Source organism: Lonchura striata, chromosome 8, assembly GCF_046129695.1.
Source record: "Lonchura striata isolate bLonStr1 chromosome 8, bLonStr1.mat, whole genome shotgun sequence".
NCBI classification, from domain to species: Eukaryota; Metazoa; Chordata; class Aves; order Passeriformes; family Estrildidae; genus Lonchura; species Lonchura striata.
In genome coordinates, this window is record NC_134610.1 from 4,419,745 (window position 1) to 4,446,574 (window position 26,830).

The 26,830-nt window shown below is 39.7% G+C and overlaps 1 protein-coding gene across 1 annotated transcript in view; it reads right to left on the reverse strand.

The window, feature by feature from the left end:
* The window catches only part of LOC144246668 (rho GTPase-activating protein 15-like), a 70,555-nt gene extending 44,092 nt beyond the window's left edge, over positions 1-26,463 (reverse strand). The window contains exons 1-2 of the mRNA XM_077784833.1: positions 26,403-26,463; positions 9,666-9,845 (exon numbers count right to left, since the gene is read on the reverse strand). Of these exons, the coding sequence (XP_077640959.1) occupies positions 9,666-9,845; positions 26,403-26,426 (204 nt within the window). The 5' untranslated portion in view covers positions 26,427-26,463. The remainder of the gene's footprint in view (positions 1-9,665; positions 9,846-26,402) is intronic.
* Positions 26,464-26,830: the final 367 nt, after the last annotated feature.

Here is a 26,830-nt window from a genome sequence, read left to right on the forward strand (position 1 = left end):
GTTTGATATAATCTCAGTTTCAGTACCTACATATTTCAAATCTGACGGCATTTGTGAAAGGAAATGTGTTAGATGCCACAATTCAGCTGTAACACAGTATTTAATAAAGATAACGTAAAAGGAATATAATTCCACAGCTTATGTTTCCTGTCACGGTGTGCACTGACACAGATTTCCAGAGAGACTCCTTTAAACAACACTTTTTAAGCATACTTTTTGAAATATACAGCACAGAACACAAAGGCCCTCAGAGAAACCTAACGCTGCTGAAAGCACGGGGGTATAGAGTCAAGGGAAGAGAACTGATTAATGATGAAGCCAAAATAAGGCTTTTTTGGATGAAAAATAGTGAAACAGTTAAGCACAGAGAATATAGATAAGGAAAATGTACAGGACCTGGGGCCAAGTTCTCCTCTCAGTTACACTAGCATAATTGTGGAATAATTCTGTTTTAATTAATAGAGTTAATATGATGAGAATGGAATTATCTACATAAAGAGCATGATTGAAACATAACAGTTGAACCAGCTTTGAGGCAACCTCTTTAATGTGTGGAAAAGAAATATACATTCTCCACAGTCCCACTTTACAGGTAGAGAAACAGAAAAAAGAACTAAAAAATCCCTTTGGCAGGCAAACATCCAGGCTGGGACCAGGGAAACATGACAAATTCCAGTCCAGCTCCTTCTTCACTTGGTTGCAATGAATAAATACAACTGAAGGCTATCTTGGAAGCCAAGTAAAAAATTATGTGTATAAAATTATCTTGCTAACATCATGGCATGTTGCTATCTCACTCCTGAATCAAAAAGATGCAGCTTTATAGTGTGTTGGTCTGTTTAGCATCATGATGGCAACTTCATTGTCATTAACATGTCTGTGTTTTTGGATGGCACTTCTTGAATGATAAAACAGTAAAAAAATTAGAAGTCTGAGGAGCAGAATCAGCAGAGATTTTGTGAAATAAATTTTTCTTGCTAGTAGAAAATACAAGGATATATGGTATGATGAAATATATTAAACACAAGGATATATGAAATGGTGGTAATACAAAAGCACTGGGGTAATTTTAATTTAAATTAGATGTTAAGGTAGAGAAAATAATATTATTTGGAGGGTTCTGGTTGGTTCAAACCTCATGGCCAAGTTTTCTTAGTCTGCTGCATTGCCTTACCAGGACAGCTCAAAGGCTGCACCCTGCAGAGTTTTGGAGCAAGCAAGTTTTTAGTTACAAACTCCTGATTCAACTCCATGATGGTTCTTTGGGTTTGAGCAAGATAAGGTGAAGGAGAGGAACATTTAGAGTTCCCATTACACCATTTTCACATTTCTGATGGAAAGAATGAAGAGGGGTGTCTCTTACTCCTTTTTCCTTCTAAGTTCCTGTGTGTTCCACAGCCTCAGTTCCCAGCTGTCAGTGAGAAATGAGAGCCTCAGTCCGTGCCTGAACTCTGCTCTTAAACACGACATCACATTTTATATGATGTGGACCAAAATTGGTGTTAGCATGAATTTCCACTACTCTGCTATAGATTACAATGAAATCAATAATTACTGATCAAGAAAGTCCCATTTATACCTTGTCTTTCCTGTGTTCTGTGAAGAACTACCGACTCTACTTTAGAAGATATTTTTTGAGTGTTTATCTACTTTACTATGAGTGTCACAGTGTTAACAAATAAGAGTGGGAACTCTGGCCAAATATCTTAAAGGGTGAGTTCAGGGTTCCTGGTCCTGGCCCAAGCTCTCACAAGGTCCTGCCCCGAGCAGTGACACCCCAAAGCCCAGATCCTTGAGAAGAACCAGCGCTGCCATCTCATGTCTCCACAGCTCCTGCCAGCCTCAGACACTAAAAGGGCTGTTAAGAGATTAAAAGAAAATATGGAACAAAAGAAATCAAGCATGGGCTTTAGATGGTAAATTAAATAATATTTTCATAACCAAGTTTTCATTTTTCTCCCTCAACACATACATTACAACAGAGAGAAGTGTCTAATCTGAAAAAAAAACCTCTTTAATTTTTCTACCCTTTCTTAGATGTCCTATCAGCTTCAAAATATTTTTATATGTATCTACACCAAGCTTTCTATGAAACTCAAAGGGATTTGTAGACTTTGAGGAATGCATTGATCTTCTCATAAACCACACAAACTGTAAAAAACTATATTAATGATAAAGAAAATGTTACATTTTTTTCATTAGATGTTAGGAAAACAACGGGGTGGGGCGGGGGGGAGGGTTCATAAAGATGATGCAAAACTTCCTAACAGCACATTCAGTGAGGAGGGTATTTTAATATTGAACATCCTTTCAAATAATTCAATTTTCAACCGGCGGATGATGGGAACGCCAATGTTTTAGAGCCAGCTGCTCCTCTAGTTATCATCTCCCCAATTTTTAAAGGATAAAAAAAAGGGGGGGAAGGAAAGGGGAAGGGAAGGGGGGTGGAAAGGCGTTTGGCACGGGGCTGTGGGTCCGTGGGATCAGCTGCTCCAGCTGCAATCCCTGGTGCTGCTCTGCCCCCTGGTGCTGCCGCGGCCGCAGAGCATCCCCCGCCGAGCATCCCCCGCTGTCACTTCTCGCTTCTCCGCCAAGTTCAAGGTCAGTGCCTAGCTATTTTCAGCTCATCTCTTCTTGATCCATGCAGAGAAATGACAAGGTAACGTGATTTGGGGTCAGCTGTATTACAGGAACCGTTACATAAACGGAGAAAGTGGAAATCAATCCCGGCTGACAGTGTCTTCGGGATAATCAGCGCTCACTCCATGCCGCTGTCAGCTCTCCTGCATCAAACACCATGTTACTTCTGTCACATCTCCTTAACAAAACCAGAGTCTCACTTTTGGCAAAGTAAATAAATATTGCACTCGGGCTTGCATTTAATTCATTGTTTAGAGAACTTTAACACTTTGGACTTGCAAAGAGTCCCCATTTGGAGGAGAAAAGACAGCTTACCCTGTCAGGTCCATTACTGCCTGCAAAGGCGCTGGCAAAGATACAGCGGACTCTTATGAAACACCCCGTTCCTCATATTTTGTGCTTGATTTCTTTAAGCAGACAATTGTCCTCCAAATCTCCGTCACCGAGCGGACCTCGGCATCCCAAAGCGCTCCACCTAACCCACGGTCACCCAGCCCCATCACAGCTCATCTCCTAACGTTCTAGGACACCTTCCCTCAATTTGTCTGATTATTATTGCTTTATCTGAACCATTTCCTCCCCTCAGCAGACATCTTCCCCTAACGCAGAATTATGAACGTATCATTTCGGCTCGGTGGCAGCACATGGTGCGCCGGTTCAGGGGGAGAGCAGCGCTTCCATCCCACCCACCTTGTGCTCCCATGGAACTGCCAAGCCCGCCGAGCTCCGCCGAGGAACAATTTGCCATAATATTAGTTGTCAGTAAATTCAAAGACGGAACTCCTAAAGCTATAAAATGGATTAGAAGCAATTTAAAAAAGAATTAACAAACTAGAGTAAGAGTATACTGTCAACAAACAAATGCTTCATCATAGCACTGTAATTTGGAATTTTAATTACCCCTCTGCTTCTGTAACAAAACAATGTCTGAACTGGCAGCCATTTGAATCTCTCACAGGTCATTGAGCATTCTAGTTAATTACTCTATGAATAGCCTGTTTTTCTCCCCTCTGGAAACACGTTTCTAATGGCAGTCAAGGTCTGACAAATGTGTCATCTACATAATTAGCTAGGAAGCAACACAAAACATTAAACATGCTTTGTGCCGACAACTATCAAAACATTTCATTTGTTGTCAATTATTCATTACTTTGTAGGTTCTGAAGGGGTTGTTATTATGAAAATAAGTCCAGATGCTAACAAGGTTAGAGTTTTTTATTCAAATTAGTAATCAGAGGACTAACTTTAAAAAATGTGTCTTGTGTACGTTTATGGCAGCGTTCAATCAGCACTAAATTATAAACGAATTTAGCTAAGTTCAAGTGAAAATAGCCATGGCAGAGCACATACACTAATTTGTGGAGTTGCAGCTCTCTTTGAAGTTTTAGGATCTAAGCTGAAGTAGCAAACTTTCAGAACCTTTGGCAAGACTAATTTGTGCTTGGTAAATAGAGTAAAGATTTTCACAGCGTGAGATAATGTAAGATTGCAAAAAAAAAAAAAAAAGGAAAAAAATATGGAGGTTTTTGAACCTTTTTTCTACCCTTCTGTCACACTGAGTAAAAGTCAAAATCAGCAATTCTGACCCCTGTAATATCTTGTCTGAACTTCGGTTTGGCTTAACAAGGAAGCCAAACCAGTTACATTCACCACTCCCTTAATAGAGCTGAAATGAATTTATCCTCGCTTTCAAGAAGAAATAGGTGCTGGTTATTTCCTTTTTCTATGATCTCATTATGATGCTGCCTGTCATGCTACGCAGCTGAAATTCTACAGCAAAACTGTGGGGAGGAGAAATAAATGGGGAGTTGAACAAAAAAATTAACTTCTTCTTTTTTAGCCAGGATTATTTCAGCTGAAGTGCTGTGATGTAAATATGAATAAAGAATAACTTCTCACAGACATATTTAAGAAAATAGAAACGAAAAAAATATTATTCACAAAAGCAAGAGGCTTGTTTTGAACCTGAAAACCCACCTGCACACAAAATATTGGTCCTGTAAAAAGGTTGGACAGCAAACCTGACCTGAGAAAAATCACTTATTGAAGGTAAGCTGAGCCCTAAAATAGGCTCATACATTAATATTCTACTTTCAGCTTTTAAGTCAGAGGACTTTGTGGTATGGAGAACATACATGAGCACGTAGGGGCCCATCTGTGCAGTCTGAGAGCCTCTGCCCCAGAGCCAGAGCAGCTCCTCAGGTGGGGAGCAAGGGACACAGGCACTGAAATGGGGGAAAAACTGGACCAAGGGCTGAGAGAGACAGTCTGTGAGCACCACACTCAGCAGAGAGCACATCTACATTTTCAAAGCACAAAACCAGTCTGAACACAGTAAGGGGATATATGACACTCTTCATATCTCGTTTTCCTGCCCTGGAAAGGAGTGACTAACGTTACTGAACAGACTTGTTTTCTTTTAGCAATATTTATGTTCAAGAAGTGAAAATGGACTGCGTTTGTGGACCCACAGCTTTCATACCTACCCTGAAATACTTGAAGCAAATAAGGTGCAAGCTTGCATTTATTAACAATTCCCACCCTTGTCATGGGAAGCTCACATATTTTTCTGTATCTGTCCCAGTGCTATTATATAATCTGTGTAAACCTTGAAGGGAACACAGCATTTTTCTTTTATAGAGACAAACGTGGCTGCATCTGTAACAGACCAGTGTATGATGACAAAATTTGCAGAGTATAAAGCCTGGGCAGTCACTATTAGATCACAGTAAAGAGAATATTTTTCAAAACTACATCAGAAGAAGGTTTTCTGCTTTTAGAAATATTTTTTCAAGATTTGCTTTTTCCTCCAAGAAAAAAAGTAAACTGGGGGAAAAAAAAAAAGAGCTATCCTCAAAAACTTTCCCTAAATAAACTACACTATAAAAGAAGCTCTGATGATCTTGCAGAGATTGAAATAATCCCTTTTTGAGCTGAAACTACCCATAGCAATGAAACTGAAAATACTCTAAAAGAGGGCTGGAGACTGTCTTGTAATTAACATTAAACAGATAACATATTTACGAGGAAGTCAAAATATTTTGGAAGCCGATAATCCTGTAAGCCTTAACGTGGTATAAAAACAACAAATAAATGCAAAGTGTTACTGTTACACATGCCTGCCTGATCAATGGTTTTCACATATTGATCTATAAATGGAGTTGACAGTCTGTGTTGGCTGCACATTTTCCAAGCAGCTCTATTTTTGTACAAAACCAATACGGGCAATTACCTTTGTTTGAGATGCCAAGTCTTATCAATTCAATGTGATTTAGTGTCATTTTAATTAAATATCAGGATCTACTTCAGGACAATCTATACAAACAAAGCCTCAAACTTGACTATAAGCTTGATTTGAAGTAAACATGTACAAGCCCTGAAATTTCAAAATATGGCTCAAAAACTCTGCTAAACAGAAGGTTTATATTTTTAGCAAATTTATTTCTGTCTTTTTGGCTAGCCATAACTTTGGCAAGTGTTCTATGATCACAGGAGTAAGAAACAAAAGAAGATTGCTTCCCATTTCTCTGATAATGTATTAGGGAGATAAATAAACCTACCAGTTTGTTTAACCTAATCAGAGAAAGCTCTAATACATTAACATTTTGGAATGTCTAAATAGGTTCTAATTCTTAATATAGACACCAATAAAAAAGACATTTCATTGTTTGAAGTTGTTCTGAATGAAGCAAAATGCACTTCCCTGGGGTTTAACAGATGAAAATAGCAAATATTCATTTACATTGCTAGTTCAGACACTACCATTAAACACAGAAAGAGCCCTCACTTGCCACAGCCTGTGTCCAGCTTCATGATTTGTGCTCTTCAGACTCTACATTAATATAAATTTCAACCTTTGCACAAAGCTCAGGCATTTTCATTGAAATAAATAACATAACCCCCCAATAATCTCTTGCTTGTTTAGTTCCTGCCTCCCACATTTGCATCTGCACCACTATAAAATGCAGACGTGCACATGGCCCTGCTGATGTATGAGGCACATCCTTCCCTGTCACCCTACAGAAAATAATCTGTTCACCTTCAAGAGTATAGCCCCAGGTGTGTTTAGCACCATAGCACATGCTTCAGACTACAGCAAATCCCTCAGAGAAAATTAGGCGTTTTTCTCCTCTATAAATCACCACTCATCTTTCTACCTTTGTGCCTGGTTTACGCCCTTTATTGTCCAGAGCGGGCATTTCCTCTTTCCAAATAAGTTTTAGAAATCTATATTTCTATTGATTGTTCAAAATGTGCCAAAGGCTGATTGCCTTAATCCACTAAAGTCAGTAGGTTTTGCATAAGTTGAGTAAAAAGGATTTGACCCATTTATTAATAGAATAGAGTATATTGCACACACAAAACATGGGCAGCAAAAGGGTGGTATGGAATCCTTTATTCAGCTGCTTCTAGTTTTTTCAAAAGAAAAATCTCTCCAATAATAGGGCGAAAATACTCAGTCAATGTAAAATAGAAAATAAACATAATCAATGGATGCCTCATGGATTATATCCATCATCTAAGCAGAGGCAGACCGTGAAAACAGAAAATTTCCAAGTAGAAAGATGAGGATAAATCCTTTTTCTCTTCAAGCACAAAATAATTAGCTTTGATTAATATTCTGGTAATATATGTCTTTTTGCAAGGGTCTGCATGCCTCTAAATGCAGAAGTGGAGACTGTGTAGAAAAGTGCAATGGGAGGAGCGCCTCGATTTTTAAAACAATATTATTAAATTTATATGTATACACATATATGAGTGTGTCAGCTGGACCCTTCTTTTTCAAGACACTTGGAAGTATAGGAGATCTTTCCCTGCATTGCTTTCCTCCAAATCCTTCCCAAGTCACATGCCCAGATATGTCAGCACAGGGCTGATACACACAATTAGTATTTCACTGTTCCTTTAACTCGCTGCATTGAAAGCCCACAGTTGAAAGCATTTGGATCCTTTGGAATTTTGCTTTTACTTTGGGCGTTAGCAAACAACTTTAAGAGGCTTATTTAAGTAAATACGCCCAAACACTTTCAGCCTGTCAATATCTAGTCAGAAAATTCTCCATGGCAAAAAGAGATGAAAAGAATTGAAACAGAAAGGAAATTAGTAGCATGGCAAGCTTTCAATCTATTATGTCGGAGCCAAGTTTGCTTGGTAAAATGACATATACTCGGTAAAATTCCGCTTTTATGTAATTAGCTACTAAACAAATGTAACACAAAGCAACTTTCCAGCTCCCAGCCAATGAACATATATTGAACCTGGTGTGGTTGTTGGGATACGGCAGTGAATATTTATGTCTAATTTAACTTTTTAGAGCCCTTGCTCTGTAACAGTCCAGCATACTATCCCCCAAACTAAAGTTATGTAACAAGGTAATATCAACAATGAGAAACTGCATGATAAAATCCTGCCCAAAAGTGAAAAATGCTAATTTTGTCTCATTTAGCAGCTGGATACAGAAATGCTCATTAGTTTTAAGAGGGTTAATCCTTTTAACTTTTGCATATTGATATGCCAATTATGCCTAATTGTACAAGAGGCATCAGTCAAGGTAATAGTGCATAAACACATGAAAGTTATTAAGTACATCCCAACATGTAATAAAGTAGGTGTTAATTGGTAGCTGAGTTCTGCAGGCTATTGAGGTGGATAATTCATTGAGAGATGGATCACTTGTAATTTCTCTACATAATTCCTTTTGCAGTCTCATGCTGTGATGTTTTCATGCTTGTCAAAAACAACTGCAGCCTAGTGCCTTTTGTTAAACACAGCCAATAAAACGTTAGGCACCATTAAATGTACTTAACTTTTAAACTTTTTCAAAGGTACAGCTCTTCCTGGTATTACATTACAGTATTCCCAGTAAATTATTATAAGCAGTGTTCCAAGTTTTTGGTGGAGGAACACTGCAAGTCAGATAAAAGGGGGAAACATATGCAGTGTGTCTGAGGCAAAGAATATAATTTAAATAAATGGTAAATGAGTATCTTATCAGCTGCTAAGATCTAAACAGATTTTTCATTCTAGAAATATAAGGAGAAATGAGTTAAGATACACCAGAGAAATTAATACTAGAATAACATATTTCTAAATAAGTCTAAATTTTGAGGTTTAATTTTGAGTAAAAAGGAAATACTGGAGGTCATGCGGCTTTCCTCCGTTTAATAATTTTGTCAAAAAGCTGAATATTTCGTAGGAATCCATTACATCAACAGCAAAAATATAATGGTTGGCATGGTTGTGAGAAGTGGCTGAGATCTGGGACTCTGTCCCCAGCTAACAGAGTTTTCCCCCTCATTTGCATTCTCTGAGAACAAAATGGATCTGGAGTCCAAAAAAGTGGCTAACATTGCATAAATAATTTTGTAACATCATATGGCCTCAGCTGCAAGTTGCCACCATTATGGAAGAAAATTAACCAGGGGAGACTCATACCAATCAGTTTGTTTAGTAGCTCACAAGGAGTACAGGGGCAGGCATGCAACTGGCAATAGAGTTCATCTCTAACTATTTAATTTAAAAAAAAAGCTAATGGTTAAAAAAATGACTCAACTCCTTCGACTCTGTTAACTATTGAAATAACAGCATATGTTCAGTCTGATTTTTGTACAATTCATTCAGTCTTACAGCAAGACTTCTTGTTACAAAGTCATTTGCAGAGTTTGAAATTTCCATTTGTTTTCTTCCATCTGCTTTTGAAGTTTGCCTTTTGAGAAACTGTGACATGTATCTGAAACTGGAAGTGCTGTTCTCTACTTACTTAAGCCTTTCTTAAGTGCTGTTACAACTGAGAGTTGAAATGCTGAGTAGATGTTATGATCATGGCCACCAAAGCCAAATTCTGTATTTCATGAAGGAAAATTGTTATTCCAATGCCTAGAGATACTCCTAAAAATGTATTAGTGACCTTAAGTCCCTCCTTTCAAAGGATGATAATGGAACCAGGGTCTTAACACGCATAAAATAAATCGGTAGATTTTTTAAAAATTGGAAGACTCAGAAAATATTAGGAGCGTTTTACTTACGGGCTCGGCGACTTTCACATTCTCAGAGAGAATCAGAGATTTGCTTTGGCTCAGCCTGTCGTGGTGACTGTTGGAATTTTTGATCCTCATTTGAACAGCCCCCGTGCTATGGTGGGAAGGATTAGGCTTTTCAGAGGCTGTATCAGAAGTTGAAGACCTTTCCATGGTTGCTGGGTTGACCTGAAGAATGTGAAATAAGAGCATTAATCTAGGGACTCCTCATACAAAAACGTATCAATGCCAGGTCTGTGTCACTACAGTCAGGAGAAGAAGCTGAGTTGTCTTGCTGGCAAGATCTTGATCATCTTTGAACACCAGGATAACTATCAGCTGTGTCAGCCTGCAGTTTTATTATTGTCCTTATCACCCTCCCATCCAAACTGCCTTGGAAGAGTTAGTTTATGTAAAAGATTATCCTTATCTCAAAAGCCATTCTCCTCCATGGTGTAATCTCCCTGCAAGCCTCTGCCACGTCCAGCTGGCAGCCACTCCACTTTGTCTTTGGCCCTGCTCACACGACACATTTTAAATCTTGCAAAGGGAAAGGACACACTGTGAAGCCAATTAACATATCTTACCTCCACAGTCCCTCTCGGGCCAGCTACAAGTGCATCTCAGGGCCACGCTGAAACCCTGCTAGTGTCCCAGAGCCAAACCTGGAGCTGATAAAATAGCCCTTAATTTTCACAATTCTCCCAGCAGCATGTATGAGATTTTTGTTTCTCTGTCTGTTTTTAAAATCTGAAATTGAGAAATCACTGTCAAGCCCCTGGATGGGGGGGTGGACCTAGAATGAACACAGTATTGCTGTTCAACCTCCCATTTTGGTGTTAAAACCACTCAATTAACTCCCCTCTAGCTATTCAAAGTCCCAAAACATTTTTGGCAGGCAAAAGTTGCTTTATATTTCCTGTAGAAAACACCAAGACAGTGATGTACAACACTTGCTCTGTTTTCCTCCCCCCTTGCTCACCCTCGTACTACTACATGTAGCTCGTGGGTGCAGCAATCTACTGAGAGTCACAAGAAAACTGGCTCTTTCTTTTGCTGTGTAACCACATGAGAAAATGTGTAAGGAAGAGATACTACACAAGCTGAAATAGCTGCTTTCCCAACTATGGAGCCAGAGAAATGGAAATCCATTTACGTGCAGTTATAGTATAAACTGTTGAAAAATCAGCGTTTTCCAAATGGGTTGGAGAGCATGGCTATTTCTAGCAACATCCCCACAACTTAAAGATTAAATTCCTTGACTTGAAGAAAGCCCATTACTATGAAGATGTCAGAAGAGAACACATTGTCCAGGTGTGAAGGTGGGAGGGGGAGATGGGAAGCTCTGCTGCTCATCTCTGGGCAGGAGCACAGCCTGTGCAGGTGGGAGGACACAGCTCCCACAGCTTCAGCCTCTCAGCACTGATAGAACCATTCCTCACAGGAAATTGCCCTAAATGTAGAGGATGATAACAACAAGGTCATGCAGTCAGAATGGCTGAGGGTGGAAGAGACCTTGGTGGGTGATCTGGTCCAACCTGTTCAAGTAGGAGCACCTAGAAGTGTTTGGCCCATGTCCAGAAGGCTTTTAATAGAACCATAGGCTATTTTGGGGATTGGATGGGACCTTAAAAATCACACATTTCCAACTCATGGGCTGGGACCTTCAGAGGAATTGATATGCATTCTGATAGCACTCTTGACAAAAGAAAGAAGGAAGTGCTTTAATATTAGCCCATTACTCATTCAGCATGATGTGCCATGATAGAAATGCTGAATTTAATCCAAAAAAATCCATACCAAAAACAAAGCTTATGCCCATTGGCTGTTTCCTGCATTGACTCAGTTACACAAGGATCCCCACAGAAGTTGAACCTCAGGTTATAGAAATTAGATTAAAGCTGTTTCATGTTACTTAGCAGCATGCCTGCCTGACTGCTGCAGAGCTGGTGTATTGTACTTGAGAAAACTCTTTCCATGAATCTTTGGTGGGCAGCACTGTGTGTTCTCCCTCCCCAAGACATTTCTCACCACCCTTCAGAGCAGTTAGCACCCAAATCCATGTCACAGGGGTACTTTGCCATTTTGGCAGTAAGGACTGCAGCAGCTCCAAGCAGGGAATTATTTTTTTTCCTCCTCCTAAACTTGGAGAGTCAAATCATTTTTTATTTCATGTTGGTATCAAATCAAAATTGCTTCTCAACAGATTTTCAGTAGGCTCCAGGCTGGAGAGCAGATCAGACTTGAGAGACGAGAGCAGCGCTGGCTCTGTCACGGATCCAATGTTTGGCTGGAGCACATTGCTCAGATTTTCTTCTGAAATCTCCCACCTATAAAGCTCTGACATATCCCTTCTCGGGAGCATTATGAGTTTTAATTAGGTAGTCTCTGTCTGGTGTTGTCAGTACATGACGTGCTATAAAAAAGTTTAATAGTGTGACAAAGTCATGCCCTGGATCACAAGCAGGAACTCAGTAAACGGCAGGGCTGTGAAGACTTCTGAAACTCTTGGTTCTAATCTCACTGAACCTCGGTTAATTTTCCTGAAATTTGAACTAATTTGCATACATCAGAGTATTACAAGGAGGCTTTCCAAGATACTAAAATGACAGGAACTACTATAAAAGAAAACAACAACAAAACCCAAAATGGAGCATTTTCCACCATTAGATCTGTCTTAGTGTAAAACCCAGTGAGATCCTGCAGAATATGAAGGAGGTCTGGCATAATATGGAGGAAAGGTACTGAAGTTGTGCCCTTAGGATTTTCAGGTAGGAATCCTGTGCTGTCCAAGCTCCTTGCAGACTCCTGACAGCGTTACCAGCCCTACATGCCAGTAGATGGCACCCTGAATATGAGCTCCACAAAAGCAACAGCACCACATTTGCATTTGATAATCCTCATACTCTGCCCTGCCTCTATTGTTTGTTTGCTTATTTTTGTTCTTTTTTTTTTTTTTTTTTTTAATAACAGAGGGGAAGACCATCAGGAAACAGATAAAATATTGTCAGAAAACATAAAAAAGGATCCTATCTTCTGCATTTATGAGTTGGTGCTTCCAAATTGCTATTAGAAGCATCAGGGCCAAGTTTGGGCTGGTTTTGCAGGGGAATTTGTTTAGTTTCCTGTGGAAGGCAGAGCTGCCAAGCCCTGTGCAACTGCTTGTGTGGCACTCCATGTCCATTATATAATTATCTAATTTGCCTTTTGGCAAACAGTTAGCATCTGGATATAAATTTCAGTTTTGAAACCTCCTATGGCTGATTTGCTAGAGAAAGGCTTTAAACTAAGACAGAATTTCTCCTCCTCTCCACCTTGTGGTTTAGAGTGTTCCTGGAGTAAAGGGGCAGGACAACTTTGAGACATTAATCTAAGAGAAGGGAAACAAGGGCACACACTCAAAATTCCTTTTGGAAATACCTGGTTTGGGGCACTGTGGAACAGAAGGGGCAGGCTGGAAAAGGGTGAGGAATAGTCAGGGGCAAGAAAAATCCTTGACATGAGGACAGATGGATGACGCAGGAACAAAAAACTGATTCATATAGTGAGGAAAAGAGGTTACAGTAAGTATGAGGAAGAAGAAATTCAGTTTCTGGAGAGTGGGTGAATCACTTATGGGGCAAGAAATGCCACCGAGCTGAAGGAGCAAGATCACCTTTTTGGCTGCAGCAGCAAAACCAATTCAGTCCTACACAACCAGTGACTTTCAGAGATACTTCAGGAGGTCAAAAGCCTTCTTTGAAGGAAGAAGTGGCTCATCCTTCAGCAACATTTTCAGCCTCAGTGGGTCAACTCTTGCAGTGCCTTTTCCCACAGATGGATCCATGTGTTTGGAATACTCCAGAAGGATGTAAGTCTGCTCCAGCAAGTAGCATAGCAACCTTGTAGTGCAGCAGATTGAGTTCAGCCAGAGCTCAGGCACCAGCTACAGGGGAGAGCTGGCTGATAAACATTCAAGTGGCATTTGACTGCTCCTAAAGAGCCTAAAACCCAATTTCTAAATGTACAGCTGACTTTCAAACACATGGTGTGGAAATAATGAGGGTTGTAGAGGTGAAAAGCAGAAAGGTTATTGCAGATGCAAATCCACAGATAGCAAAGCCATCCCACTTCTGAGATTCCAGCTCAGGTTTAGAGAATTGCACAGCAAATGGTGAAGGTCAGATCTTCTCCTTCCCCACAAAGTGTTGGGAACAGCCAAACAGCCAGATGTTATGTAATGTTTCATTTAAAACTAGAGCTTTCACAGAATCAGGTGTTTGATAACAATGAAAATATGTCAATTATTTTTCTTTGATGGGGAAAAATTATTTTATGTCCTTTTGAAAAGAGAAAGGAGATGACAAAGCAAACAAACCAAAAGCAAACTCTTCTGTTGCTATTTAGAGTTTCTATCAAAAAAACAAAAATACATTTTTTAGCTTTTTGAAAAAATAAAGGTAGTGAATTGCTCTTAACTCTACCATTCTTGCATCTCTTGTAGTTGAACTATGGTTCCTGTCTCAGAATGACAGTCTGTAAGTACTGCCCTCCTACAGCACATCATGGACCCAGAATGAGTTTCATACTGAATTTATCAGGATTTTATTCCATTTTATGCATGCTGCTTTGTCCAAAAAGTGACCCTATAATGAGTGAGCTGACTGGTATTAGCCAAGAACTTTATTTCCTGATTTTTGCTGCAATGCTGGTAAAGTCAGTATGTAGATTTTCTACAAGGCAGAGAAATAATTCTTCAAAAAACAAGAAGATAGCAGTATTTCCAAATTTTGTCTTGAAGTGTGCCCACATTTCCTGCAGCTACATACAGTAGAAGGCAGAATGTAAATTATAATTAAGCAGGATCTTGTACCAGAGAAGCTGTGGCTGCCCCATCCCTGGAAGTTTCCAAGGCCAGGTTGGATGGAGCTTGGGGCAACCTGGGGTAGTGGAAGCTGTCCCTGCCCATGGCAGGGGGTGGAACAAGATGTTATTTAAAGTCCCTTCTAAGACACATCATTCTAGATTTCTATGGTTAAACAGTAGTAACATGTATTTTCTCCAAAAAAAGGAAAAAAAGAGCCTAATTAATAGAACTTCTCAAATTTGTGATTCAGGATTATGACTTTACAATAGTATATTTTTCAGTATTTCTAAATAAGCTTTTAATTTCTCCCACATTTTCTCCTTATGACTTGCACCACTGTCAAGTTAGTAGCATAATGAACATGAAAGTTCTTGACCCAGCAGAGTGCAAACACTGTAAAATTGAAGTGCATCTTGTTACATTGACTAATTTAAGTATTTTGCTCAAGAACACACAGTACTTGAAGAGCATGTATGAAACCTAATGCAACAATAGCACAGAAGGATAAAAATCAGCACTAGGTTCACCATCACACCAGACCTGTGAGCCTGCAAAACCACAAAAATGGAAGCAGAAGTTGCAGTTAGCAACTGAAAAAACCAAGAGAATGGCAGACATGTGGTGAGTTGGAGCCTTAATTCCTGTTAAGGAGAATGTGTCAGTGTGTCTGTGAAAGTGTTTATCACCAAAATCAACACACCTATGTGAATAGTGCTGCTGTTAAGTTTTGCCCTTGGCCCATGCTACACTGATATCTCTGCAGAGGCACAGCTTGGGGCAGCAAGTTCTTAAATACACACAGTGATGGAAAATAAAGGTGCAAAAATGAAAAAATTACATGTAAAGAGAGACTATAACCAGTAAATTGCTCCATAGTGTTTTTTTTTTTGTTTTTTTTTTTTTTTTTTTTTTAATTATTCCTATCTGCACTTTGCTGTGTCTTTTTCATTTCAGCCATCCCCATTGTGCTGCTCTCAGAGCTGACACATCACAGCCCTGTGCCCAGGGCAGGGACACAGGCAGGAAAGGTTGCTGAAGGATGCAGTGTCCTGGGCTGGTGCCCAGGAGTGTCCTGAAACCAGTTCATCTGAGTACTGGGAAACAGAGAAATCCATTGGACTGAAAATACAAAGCAGATATAACCTCCCTATAACTTTCCATTTGCAAAAAAAAAAAAAAAAAAAAAAAAAAAAAAAAAAAAAAAAAAAAAAGGCACTTGGGAAGCAGGATTTATTTCAACCATCACTCCTACCTTTAATCAAAGCAGATCAGGAATGACACAACATCACCACTGCCTGGTGGCTCTTTACCCCACTTTTGTCTGTTTATATCAGATAGAAAATAAACCAGAATTTAGTGATTTAGTGCCTAGTTCAGCCTGATGTAAAATGTTAAATGTCCTAAACTCAGCAGCTCAGTTTCCCTTATCACCCAAAACTGCAATCTCATCTCTAACTTGATGCACCCTAAGTGCTACAAAAATCATCTTCATCAGCATTAATTATCACACCCCCTTTTAATTTTTTTACCCTGTTGCAGCCATATTAGAGTTTTACTGGTGTCTCAGAACAAACAACACACAGAGCAAGGATCATGGAGGTCCCCTAAAAGCTGGCTTTGTAGTTTCTCTTTTCTAGTCCAGTACTTGTGGACTTTCTGCAAATAAAAGCAGAAATGGCCCACTCCAATTTATATGTACAGTCACCCTCTCTCTGCTGTGGTCAAAGAGAAGAGCAAATAATATTTTATGCTTTGTTTGGAGCCATATCTCACTGTCCAGGATTTCTCTGTCACCATGTGTCGCATAAGCTGCCTGAACCATTATTCACAATTTTTTATGCTCTGAGGTATATCATTCAGTCTCTATGAATAATGCACCTAAAGGCAAATTTCTCAATACAGCTTGACCCAAATAATAGAATCAGAGAATAACTGAGCTCAGAAAATACTTCTAACATCATCCATTGACAGGTCCATCACTAAACCATGTCCTGAAGCATCACATCTCCATGTTTTTGAACACTTCAGGGCACTGTGATTCCACCATTTTCCTAGGCAGCCTGTTCCAGTGCTTGATAACCCTTTCAGAGAAGGAATTTTCCCTAAAATCCAATATAAACCTCCCCTGACAGAACTTGAAGCCATTTCCTCTTGTCCTATCACTTAACAGACCTCCTAAGTAGTAACTCCATACAAGAGTAAAGCATTAAACAAGTCTTTGGGCTGAAAAACCTGTTATCTGTGAGATTTTAACCTGATCCTCGGTATGATGACAATTTCAACCTCTCTGATTTATTCTCTTATATTAAAAGAGGGATATATTTTACAACTCTTGGTTAGCAACTACATAATTCTCCCAGCAGAAATCTTATGTACCGACCTAATATTCAGTAGGAACAAAATGTGTTTTCATATAACATCATTTCTTTCTGGCTGTGCAATACTGAAAAGGTGGTTCCAGGCAGGTCTTTCTGGCCTGATTGTGTTTTTGAGGTCCCAGTGACCCAGCTGAGGCTGATGGAATTACAGCTGGGCAATAGCAACATTAAGCACCCCCGAGCAGGAGAGACAAAGCAATCATTGCATTATGGATCAGGCAAGGAAATGCAAGAGGGAAAGGCACAGGCTTGCCCCATTGTACAGAAGCAATGGTTTTGTTTAATTTTGGGTCTAAGAACATACTTAAAGTTCATTTTTTTGATGACTCAGTTCCTAAGAATTAAAGTATCGGAGTGTGGTACTTCATTTCTTGTTGCTGAGGGTTTCCCATACATATTAGGGATATGTAATTCTCTACTTACAGCAAGTCACAGACTCACATAAATAAAGTCTGCACCCCACAACACCTTACAGACTTGTACAGTGATTTCCTTTCTATTGACAGATGGGCTAAAACTATAAGTGGTTTACTGATGTGAGCATTGATTTTAGCCTTTTTCTATTTTTTTCAACAAGCAACAGCACATTACAAAATTAAAAAAAAAAAAAAAAGGATAAAATATAATAACAAAAGGCTTTTATATCAAGTCCCACTTTCTCGCAAGTGGCAGCAAAATATCTTATCCAAATATATTCAATGGAAATATTATAAATCTTTGCAAATTTTTGCTTGATTTTACTCCAGGATTGGATGGAGTGAAACATGAGGAGAGAAAATTTATGTGCCTCTTCTGGAGTGGCAATGGTTATCAGTGAGGATTTAAAAAGGGGTCTAAAGTCCTCCTTTGTGTTATTCTAGAATTTCATAGAAGATGATAACCCCACAGTCTGTTCCCTTCTATATATATACATTCTGACCCTTCTCTGCAAGGGTTTTTAAACCCTTAAAAAGAGCAGGACAGATGACAAAGGAAAACAGGGAAAATCTGCTTGGTCTCTATAGGGCAGAGACCTCCCTCTGGAAATGCTTTCCTATCTGGATGGAAATGTTCTGAGAATTAGCAAGAGAGGAGAAAGGGAGAGCTACAATTCCAAAGTTCTGTGGACACAATGACAAACTCTTCACATCCACATTTTATGACTCCAGATCCTAATGCTCCATGACCTGGTCTCTGCAGGTCTTCCCTGCACAAATAAAACTTGCTTGGAAATGTCACTGGGATATTATTGAAAACAACAAAACCACATTTAATAAGGTAAAAGAAACACATCAAGTGATTTTGTATGGTCATGCCTCCTCTTGCATCCCTCAGTTTCCTAATTATGTTACATGGGAAAGTCTCAGAAAAGGTAGCAGTTGTTTCAGAAGTTCTTCTGTCCCAATATATCATATGGGATAGCATAATGGAATCTATTTTCACCATTCCCATGTCAATTCAAGATCTCAGTTTCCAGTGGAACTTGAAGCTAAAAGTATCCTTTGTGTACAGTTTGGCCTGCATATGTTCTGGGAACAGTTGTCCATAGTAGAAATTCAGTTGAATATGTAAAAGAACATGCCTGAGGAGAAAAAAAAAAAAAATTCTACTTCTAGGTCTTCCTGCTGGCAGCACCTTTCATTTCTTACTGGATTGCTTCTGATCCACGACACCTGCCTCTATTTTCTGTGCTGAGCAATCCTTCTGATGGAGAATATTGGTGTTATAGATGCAGTATTAAAAACCAATCTGTGAGTATCATCCCATGCACAGAACTTTCAATGGCCCTGAACAGCAGGACTAGAATGGTTTGGACAGTAGACTAATGGCATTAAGTAATTTACAGCAGCATAAAATTTAGTAACAATTTATAATTCATGCATTTAATTGGTTTAATACTAAATATGACTTGATAAGTGCTAGAGGAAAAATGCTTGATTATTCCTGACCTGTCTTACTCATAAGGAGAAGAAAATTTTCTTCTACCTCCTTCCTTTATTCTAAAGTTTTATTTATTATAGATAAGTACAGAGTAGAGACATGGCTTTGCAAACACCTCAAGACTGACCAGTCTAAACTCATTTCACACCTGCACCTGATGCTTGTTTCATAGTAACTTTTTAGTTTAAAGCTGTCTTATTCAAAATTTAAAAGAAAAAAAATATTCAATGTTTTCTCTAGGAAGATCACATAAGAATCACAAATTTTCCCCGGTGCTTGAAAGAAATCTGTTCCTATAGCCTAAATGTTCAGAAAAGTGTTGTTACTTTTAATGTTGCCAGATCTGAAGTGATGAGATACTATGGGAAAGGTTATTCTTGCAGTATTTACAGATACAAGCAGAAGCAGAAGTGACAGAAATTTCAAAGTAAGGCTGCTTGAAATACTTCCAGCTTAATTTTGCAGAACTTCTCCTCACAGAGATTTGGATATTCATCCAAGCTTTCCATGCTTACCTGAACTAGACATGTGGTGATGGTAATTTTGGAACAGCCCAAACTCTCTGGAGAAGTAGAAGAGTTTGTACCACAAGACAAACTGATGTATTAGAAAAATATTTTTTAAACACCTGAAATCTTGCTGCAAATAGCCAAAGAAACAAACTTCCTGTCAGTTCTAAATTTCAGAGCTTTGCCACCAGAAATTTTGGGCTTAATTTGACAGGGAGAGGACTGTCACAAGGCCTGCTTGGGTAGGGTGTGACAGCCCCTTTGTGCCCTCCCCACAGCTCCACTGGGTGATTCATTGGGAGGAAATATTTCACATTCATCACTGAATAAAAACACACAAGTTTTGTCTCACTCTACCTCTAAATCAGTTGGACACTACTGAGCAGTTGTAAGTCATGCCTCACTTTGCCCTCCAGCCCTCAGTTCCTGCAGCAGCACCTTTACCAGAAAAAAATGCCTTCTTGAGTTCTTTGGTGAAGCAGCAACAGGAGTTTTAACCTCTTAGAGTATCTGAGAGCTCCTCAGCTTAGCAGTTTCAATGCACATTTGCTATGTCTTAATCCTTTTTGCAGTTCTATACATCCATCATCCCACAGAAGACATCTGTCAAACTGAGATACTGAGATTACTGCATACCAAAGGCTTTAAATCTTCTCGGACTTTAAAAATAAATTCAAGAATAAAGTGAATTTATGATAAACTTATTTTTCTTTTTATTTAAAAGTTACAATAACACTTTTTTTTTCTTTTACTGACCCTGCCTGCCTCAATAGTTCTACGGAGAGGAGGCTTGTCCTTTACCAGGCAGAGATGCCCTCCCTCCCACTCCCCGGATGATGTTTGACTTCCTGCGCTGTGCACATGAAAGAGTCCCTCCCACCCTCTCCCCATCTCCCATCATCTATATCTGCAGCAGTTTTTGTGCTGTGATCCTGCAGCTGTTCCCTTACTTCTTCTCACTGCTCCCACTTCCCATCTGAGGGAGGAAAAAAATCCTCCAGACACTTTTAATCTGTTCCCACACTCCCTCCCCACTTTCCTCTGCAGAGCTCCTGGTGCTGCACTTCCAAGAGACGCTGCTGTGAAATGCAGCAGAGGTGGCACCTACAGTTCTGGGAGGAAACTTTTGAGCTGTAGCAGCAACCAGAAGGGGAAATTCTTTGTGGTTTGCTTTGAGCAAGCCCCTCTTCTGCATTTCATGGGGCCCCCAGTTTGCTTTCTTGTGCAGCAGGAGTGTCTGCCCCAGCAGCACATGGCCAAGAGAAGACAAAGGCCCTTGTTGTGTGTGATAACATCCGATAACATCTGATATCACATCGTGCAGTTGAGGTGTCTGCACAGGGGAAATACCAATGGTGCTGTGCTGTCAAAAAAGTTAATTTCATAGACTCATGTAATGGTTTGGACTGCAAAGGACCTTAAAGATCATCTGTTTCCATTTCTCCTGACATGGTTGCTTTGATGACACAAGTAGTTTGAGCATAGGCTCTGTTAATTATATTCAAATTCTTTTTTGCTGCAAATGAAATTCTTTAGTGAGGGACCAGAAAACTTTGTATCACTAAGGTGGTTCAGGATGATCCCAGGAGACCTTGTACACATTTTCTGCAGGCCAGGAGGCCACAGCCACCTGTGTCTCAGCATAGATCTGCTACACACAGACAAGTCAATGCCAATGGCACCAGAACACAGCAGAGCCACCTGAAGCTCCAACACTCACAGTGAGACAGTCACAGCCATTCATCTACCCCCAGAAATGTTCAGGGCAAAAATACTTCATGACTATCACATTTTCCACTGGGTTTGTGAGGTAGCACCCTTAAATCCCTTTTTGGATGAAATAGCTGCACTCAGCTCAAATGAACCTCTGCAGACCTGTGCACCTGAGTTAAAATGTCCTTAGACTGCATCAACATTGTTCCCTAAATACCTGAATCTTGCTGCAGGGTAAAACTCTGATAAGAAATATCTTCATTTAACTTCTTTCATTCTTTTATTCTATACAATTTTCTTAATAATCCACATTTTAATATATTTCCTCTTTTCAGCTACCCCCACTCTAAGAAAGGTTTTACAAAATACCCAAACTTCAGAAGAAAATGAAAGCCAGAAAGCAAGCTTTCAAATTCAAACTTTGTGCAGAATTCAAACTCAGTGGAGCAATTCTGAATGTCTCAGGTGTCTGTGACTGCATCCTACTCAAGCATGAGCTAGTGCTGTCCAAAGAAAATTCAAGAATGGGTTGAAGACATCACTCCCTCTAAGCTTCTGCTAAAGCTCAGAGCACTCCTTGCCTTTTCCAGGGTTTAGGGTTAATGAAGGAGGAGAAGCTGACATGTTTTCACTTGGGCTGTTTCTGCTTTCTTTGGCACTCCAAGAGTAGAAGGATTAATGGTGGATGGATTAATGCTAAATAGGTTAATTCTAAATCTAAACATCATCACATACTCGTTACTCTACTTTGTTTGGTGTGGTTTTTCCCAATAAATTAACCAAGAATGCAATGTACTGCTGATAATGGAAACATGAATCTCTCTGGATCAAACCTCAGCACTACTCAGCCCAACACAAAAATGGCAGCACGTGCCAGAACTCAGGGATGGAAAAGCTGATGTGACACCCTCCCAGATGTAAAATATTAATTAATTAATTAAAACTGTTTGCTGGAAATGGATTTTTGAGAGAGGCCAGGGAGAATTCCGTTGGTGTTTGCTGTGGGTGTCCATGGCATGGCCTTGGGGCCCTCCTGTGATGTGTGACAGAGCTACCAGCCATGGAGCTGACAGAACCCTCTCAGAGACAGAACTCCAGAGCTTCAACGGCTTTCACAAAATATCTCTGTCATTTCCTTCCTCACCCTGAAAGGAAGAGAATTTGTAACATCCTGAGTAGCAAATAAACAAGTTCAGGTGCCAAGGGCTGTGTCCTGCCAAGAGCACTTTCAGTAACTGGTATCTGATTCAGCACCAAGCACAGCAGAGGTTTTGCTCAGGGTGTGGCAGAAAAAGAAATCCAAAACAAAGAACAAGCATATATTTGACACACATCTCTTCAGCTCTAAGCCATGTTCACTTCTGTTTTCCCTTCCTCCTCAAGTTGCAGGTGTACTGAAAACTGATGGATGGTTTGCAGAAGGAATCATAAATTCCTTTAAGTTCATCTCTTCAAGGACTGTGCCTGCTCAGTGTATCAGGCACAAGGTTTGGAAGAAATATTTATGAAAACCACAGTAGAAACCCACAATATCCAGCTTAACTGCGAGTGAATGGTTTCATATCTGTCAATCTCCAATGGCAGGAAGAGTTATATGGATCTTAAACAATCTACCACCAACCATAGCACCATCAAACTCAGTTAATTTATTGAAGAAATGCTTCAGTAAATAACTGAGCACTCCCTGAGTTGATGCAACACACACTGTAGCTTAGCAGATAATTTGGAGAATATAAATATCTGTTTAAACCTGTTACCTTTCCTACTTAATCTGGAAAACATTTCATTCTCATAAGTAAGCTGAGTGAAAATATAGAAAAAATTAAGAGAAAAAGGTCAAAATTTTTAAGCATATATGAATTTTGGTTCCTAGTTTCTGCAAACAGGATTTCTTTTATGTGTGCTAGATGTCAACATTCCCAGATTACTTTAATATAAACCAATAATGCCCTGAAAAACTTCTCCAGCATGGCCTGGCTGCTTCCACTGACAGCTCTTGCATGGGCTAGATTTGCCTCTTTGTCAGTTTGCAACATCTAAACATCTGTGCCCAGAAAATTATTTCCTAACCTTTTTAATGAAAATCCAACTGTTTTCCTTTTGCTCCTGTCTCAGCCAGCCTGGAAGTTTGCAGCCCAGGGAGCTTCAAGTTGTGACACAGATGATGCAAGGCTCTGTGGCACTCACTCTTTAAGTAAAAAATAGCTCTGCATTGAGGAAGTCCCAGTGTAAATGAGGAGCTAGAAGTGCTTGTTTTGTAGTGAGTCTCCAAAACAACCTTTTTATAGTATTTCTCAAAGCAGAGAGGACTGACAGAGGCATGCTGAGTGCATGAAAGCATGATCATAATACCCAGCACAGCAAGGAAACTCTGTCCTTCAGGGGCTGGTGAGATTGGAATTCGGGTTCACTGGTTGAAGCAGACCCACCTTAAAAGAAGATTTCAGAGCAGGTAACACCAAGATCTCCTCACCTAGCCCAGGTCTCCAAATGCTGAAGGCAGCAAGGCACTCAGCCTACCCTGACCCTCAGAGGTCTTGACACCAGCTTGATGGTGACAAAAGCTGTTGGAAGCCACCACAGAATGGAAAAAGGACAGGTTGTGCAGCTTGTGTAACCAGGTGGGGAAATCTGCTGCGGTGCTCTGAATGGCACTTGAATTATTATAGAAAATCTGGGCCAAAATTGTATCCAATCTGCTTTCTTCAAGATTTATACTATCAAAAAACGAAATCAAGAAAGCCATCTGCATATAACAGTGTCCATCAACACCAATTTCTGCCTTTGTAGCACTGAGAAACAGGTTTCACTCATTCATATGGAACACTTAGGAAGTAAGTGGAATGTAGAAACTTTGTCTGGAGCTCAGGTAATGATTTATTTTGTTTTTAAAAGAGATCAGCCCAAACAGCACCGATAGAGGATTAGGACATGTTCTGTACAACTGCTGTGTTTCAGGAAAAAGTTACACTTTTAAATTTTAACTTTTTAAACTTTTAACTTTTTACACTTTTAACTTTTAAAAGGAACACAAGTACTGACAGATTTCTTCCACAAGAGATGGTTTTTAGCCCCACACAGGCTTTAACAGCTCATTAAATGGTTAACAGCTCATTAAATGGTTAACAACTCACATCTGACACAGCACAGAGGTATCTAACAAAAAAAAGTTAAGCAAAATAAGCAAGTATCAGAATTACACATAGTGAGCATCAAAAAAATCCATAAGACTCTGCCTATAGCCCACTATCCTGGATGTGATTCAGTAAAACACACCCCAAAACAGCAGTTAGCATGGCTCAAAGCCTAGCAGCAGAGACCAGCTGAGGTCTTTGGGCAGCACGGCCAAAGCCATTCTCACTGCAGCACTGGAGGTCACAAAGGGAAATCCATCCCACTGGAATGGGATGCTGCTTCTTAAACCCTGTCCTGAAGCTCATCGCTGCAAAGAAGCAATAATTGATGGGACCAGAAACAGTCAGAGAAATCCAAACCAGAGCTGCTGGAACTCCCCAGCACCATGCTGGAGGTTGTGGGTTTTGGCACCAGGAGGAAAATTCAAACATGCCTCTGTCACCATTTTATTTTCTGTTTCCTCTTTCGTTCCAGGTAGGGAGGAACATACCCAAGGCCAAGATACAGCCCCATGGGACTAACAAGACTGTCATGCTCTCAAGCTTGGTTGGAAAAAGACAGAGAACCTCTTCCAAACAAGGATATCATTGTGTCAAAGAAAAAAGAAGTTTCTACAACAAATGCTGTCAAGAAAAGCATTTTTTTTTTTTTTTTTAATTCAATAATAGTGTACAGCAGGAGCTTTAAAATGCAGAGTGCTTCTGCTGTTCACTCTGGTTTGGAAAAGAAAATGAACAAATGTACCTCACAGATGTAATTGGATGGAGAGGTAAACTGAACAAGACATGCTGCTTTAAAATGAATTTGCTTTGGACACAAAGAGGTAAGTTGTAGAGGAAGGGAGAAAATAAAGACATAAAACTCTGAGAATTCAAACTACTTCACCAAATCTCACAGCTCTTTGGAAAATGCATTTTAAATTACTCTTAAGACTCTGCAAAAGAAACATAAAAATCACGACAAACACAGCCCAGGAAGAGAACATATTCTTTTTATACAATTTCCCTGTCTGTGCTGATTTGTGTATGCAGGAAGGACAGCTTTTTTTTCTCCAAAAAGTACAGAAAATATGAAATGTGATCTTACAACATTACGCTAAAATCTGTCTCCAATTAGTATGCACAATTCCAAAATGAGCTCCAAGCCACGTGTGATATCTTTCAACTCTGACCCATATTTCCAAAAGAAACCCAAGTTACCTTTTTGGAGAAGGCAATCAGTTGCAAACAGGAGCACAAGTCACAAAATTTGCAGCCAGCTACATGTTACTGGGATAAAAAACCTTCAGCATAAAACAAGCCTTGCTAATTCTGGCTCTCCTTTATGTGGCCCATAATCAAAAGTGCTTTACTGTGTTATTTGAGCATCTTCCTGAATTACTATTTGTTTGCAAAGCTGTGCAGGCCAAAAAGTTGTTTGCCTCCCAACAGCAATGCAAAAGTGTCTTTGCTGAGGGAAAACTTTGAGGTGGGGGCTCAGGACATAAAACCCTTTTCTGGTCAGCTCTGAAGGATAAATTAGTCTGGGTTCAAACTGCAGGAAACACAGAGCCATGACATCTCCACTGAACAGCTCCACCACTGACTGCCCATAGAGAAACCCAGGATATCTTATGTAAAATGTCCTTTATGCCCCGTGTTCTTTTCCTACCTGACAAATAATAGAGTGGTATCAAACTTCTTGATATTGAGTAGGGCAAGAAGTCCCTCTATCAACATCTTCAGACTCTAGAAATACCAAAACAACTAGATACCTACTTAGCAGTGACTTTTACAGTATCCATGGCTACTAATCACATCCCTCATGGTCACCAGCACAGGAGCCAGTTAATCAAACAGTGCTAAAATGCACTCAGGATGGGGAAATACTGGGAAAAGTGATCTAATCTCATTTCCCAGCCAGTGCCACCCTGGCTACATTTTTGGGGAGAGTTGGTTAGTTCCAACTGGGATATGAGAAGGCATTAGTGGTTGGGGTACTAGACAATGTCAGGTAAAGTTTCCTCTTGCACAGAATGCAACAGATTCGCCAGACTCTGAGCACTGATTTAAAACATCATTTCACATCTGTATCCTCTACACTTTTCTCATTGCTTTCAAATTCACAAAGGAATACAGAAATAAATAATTGTGCAATTAAACCAACCTAATTCGAATGCCTACAAAATGTTCATAGCTATGATTATTTTAAAAATCCTCAGCAACTGGTTTTCCAAACTGCACTGAGATGGATCAAAGCTCCTTACCTGCAGCCTCAGGGACGTTGTCATCTCATCTCAATCCGCCATCAACGAGCAACAGTTTTAACTATTTCAAAAGAACGGAAAAGATCAAGGTCACATGTCTAGAGACAGCACTTGAGTTAGTCCCACAGCTCATACAGAGAGAAAAAAAGCAAGGAAAAAGTAAAATAAAACCACTTCCTGTAAGAGCAGAACCATCTCACCAGTGAGCGACTTACATCTAGGGGTTAGTCTAAAATTCTTCTGGATTAGAGAAAAAAAAGATATTTTAAAGTGTGAAAGCAGATTTTTTGTGAAAATCGCAGCAAACAGGGAAGGTTAGCTTTTGCAAAAGGTAAAGATGAGGTTTAAAAGGAAATGCTGAAAGGAATTATGATTCTAAGCCTTAAGACAACTTCCCTTTTCTTACCTTCAATGAAACCCTTTGAGTA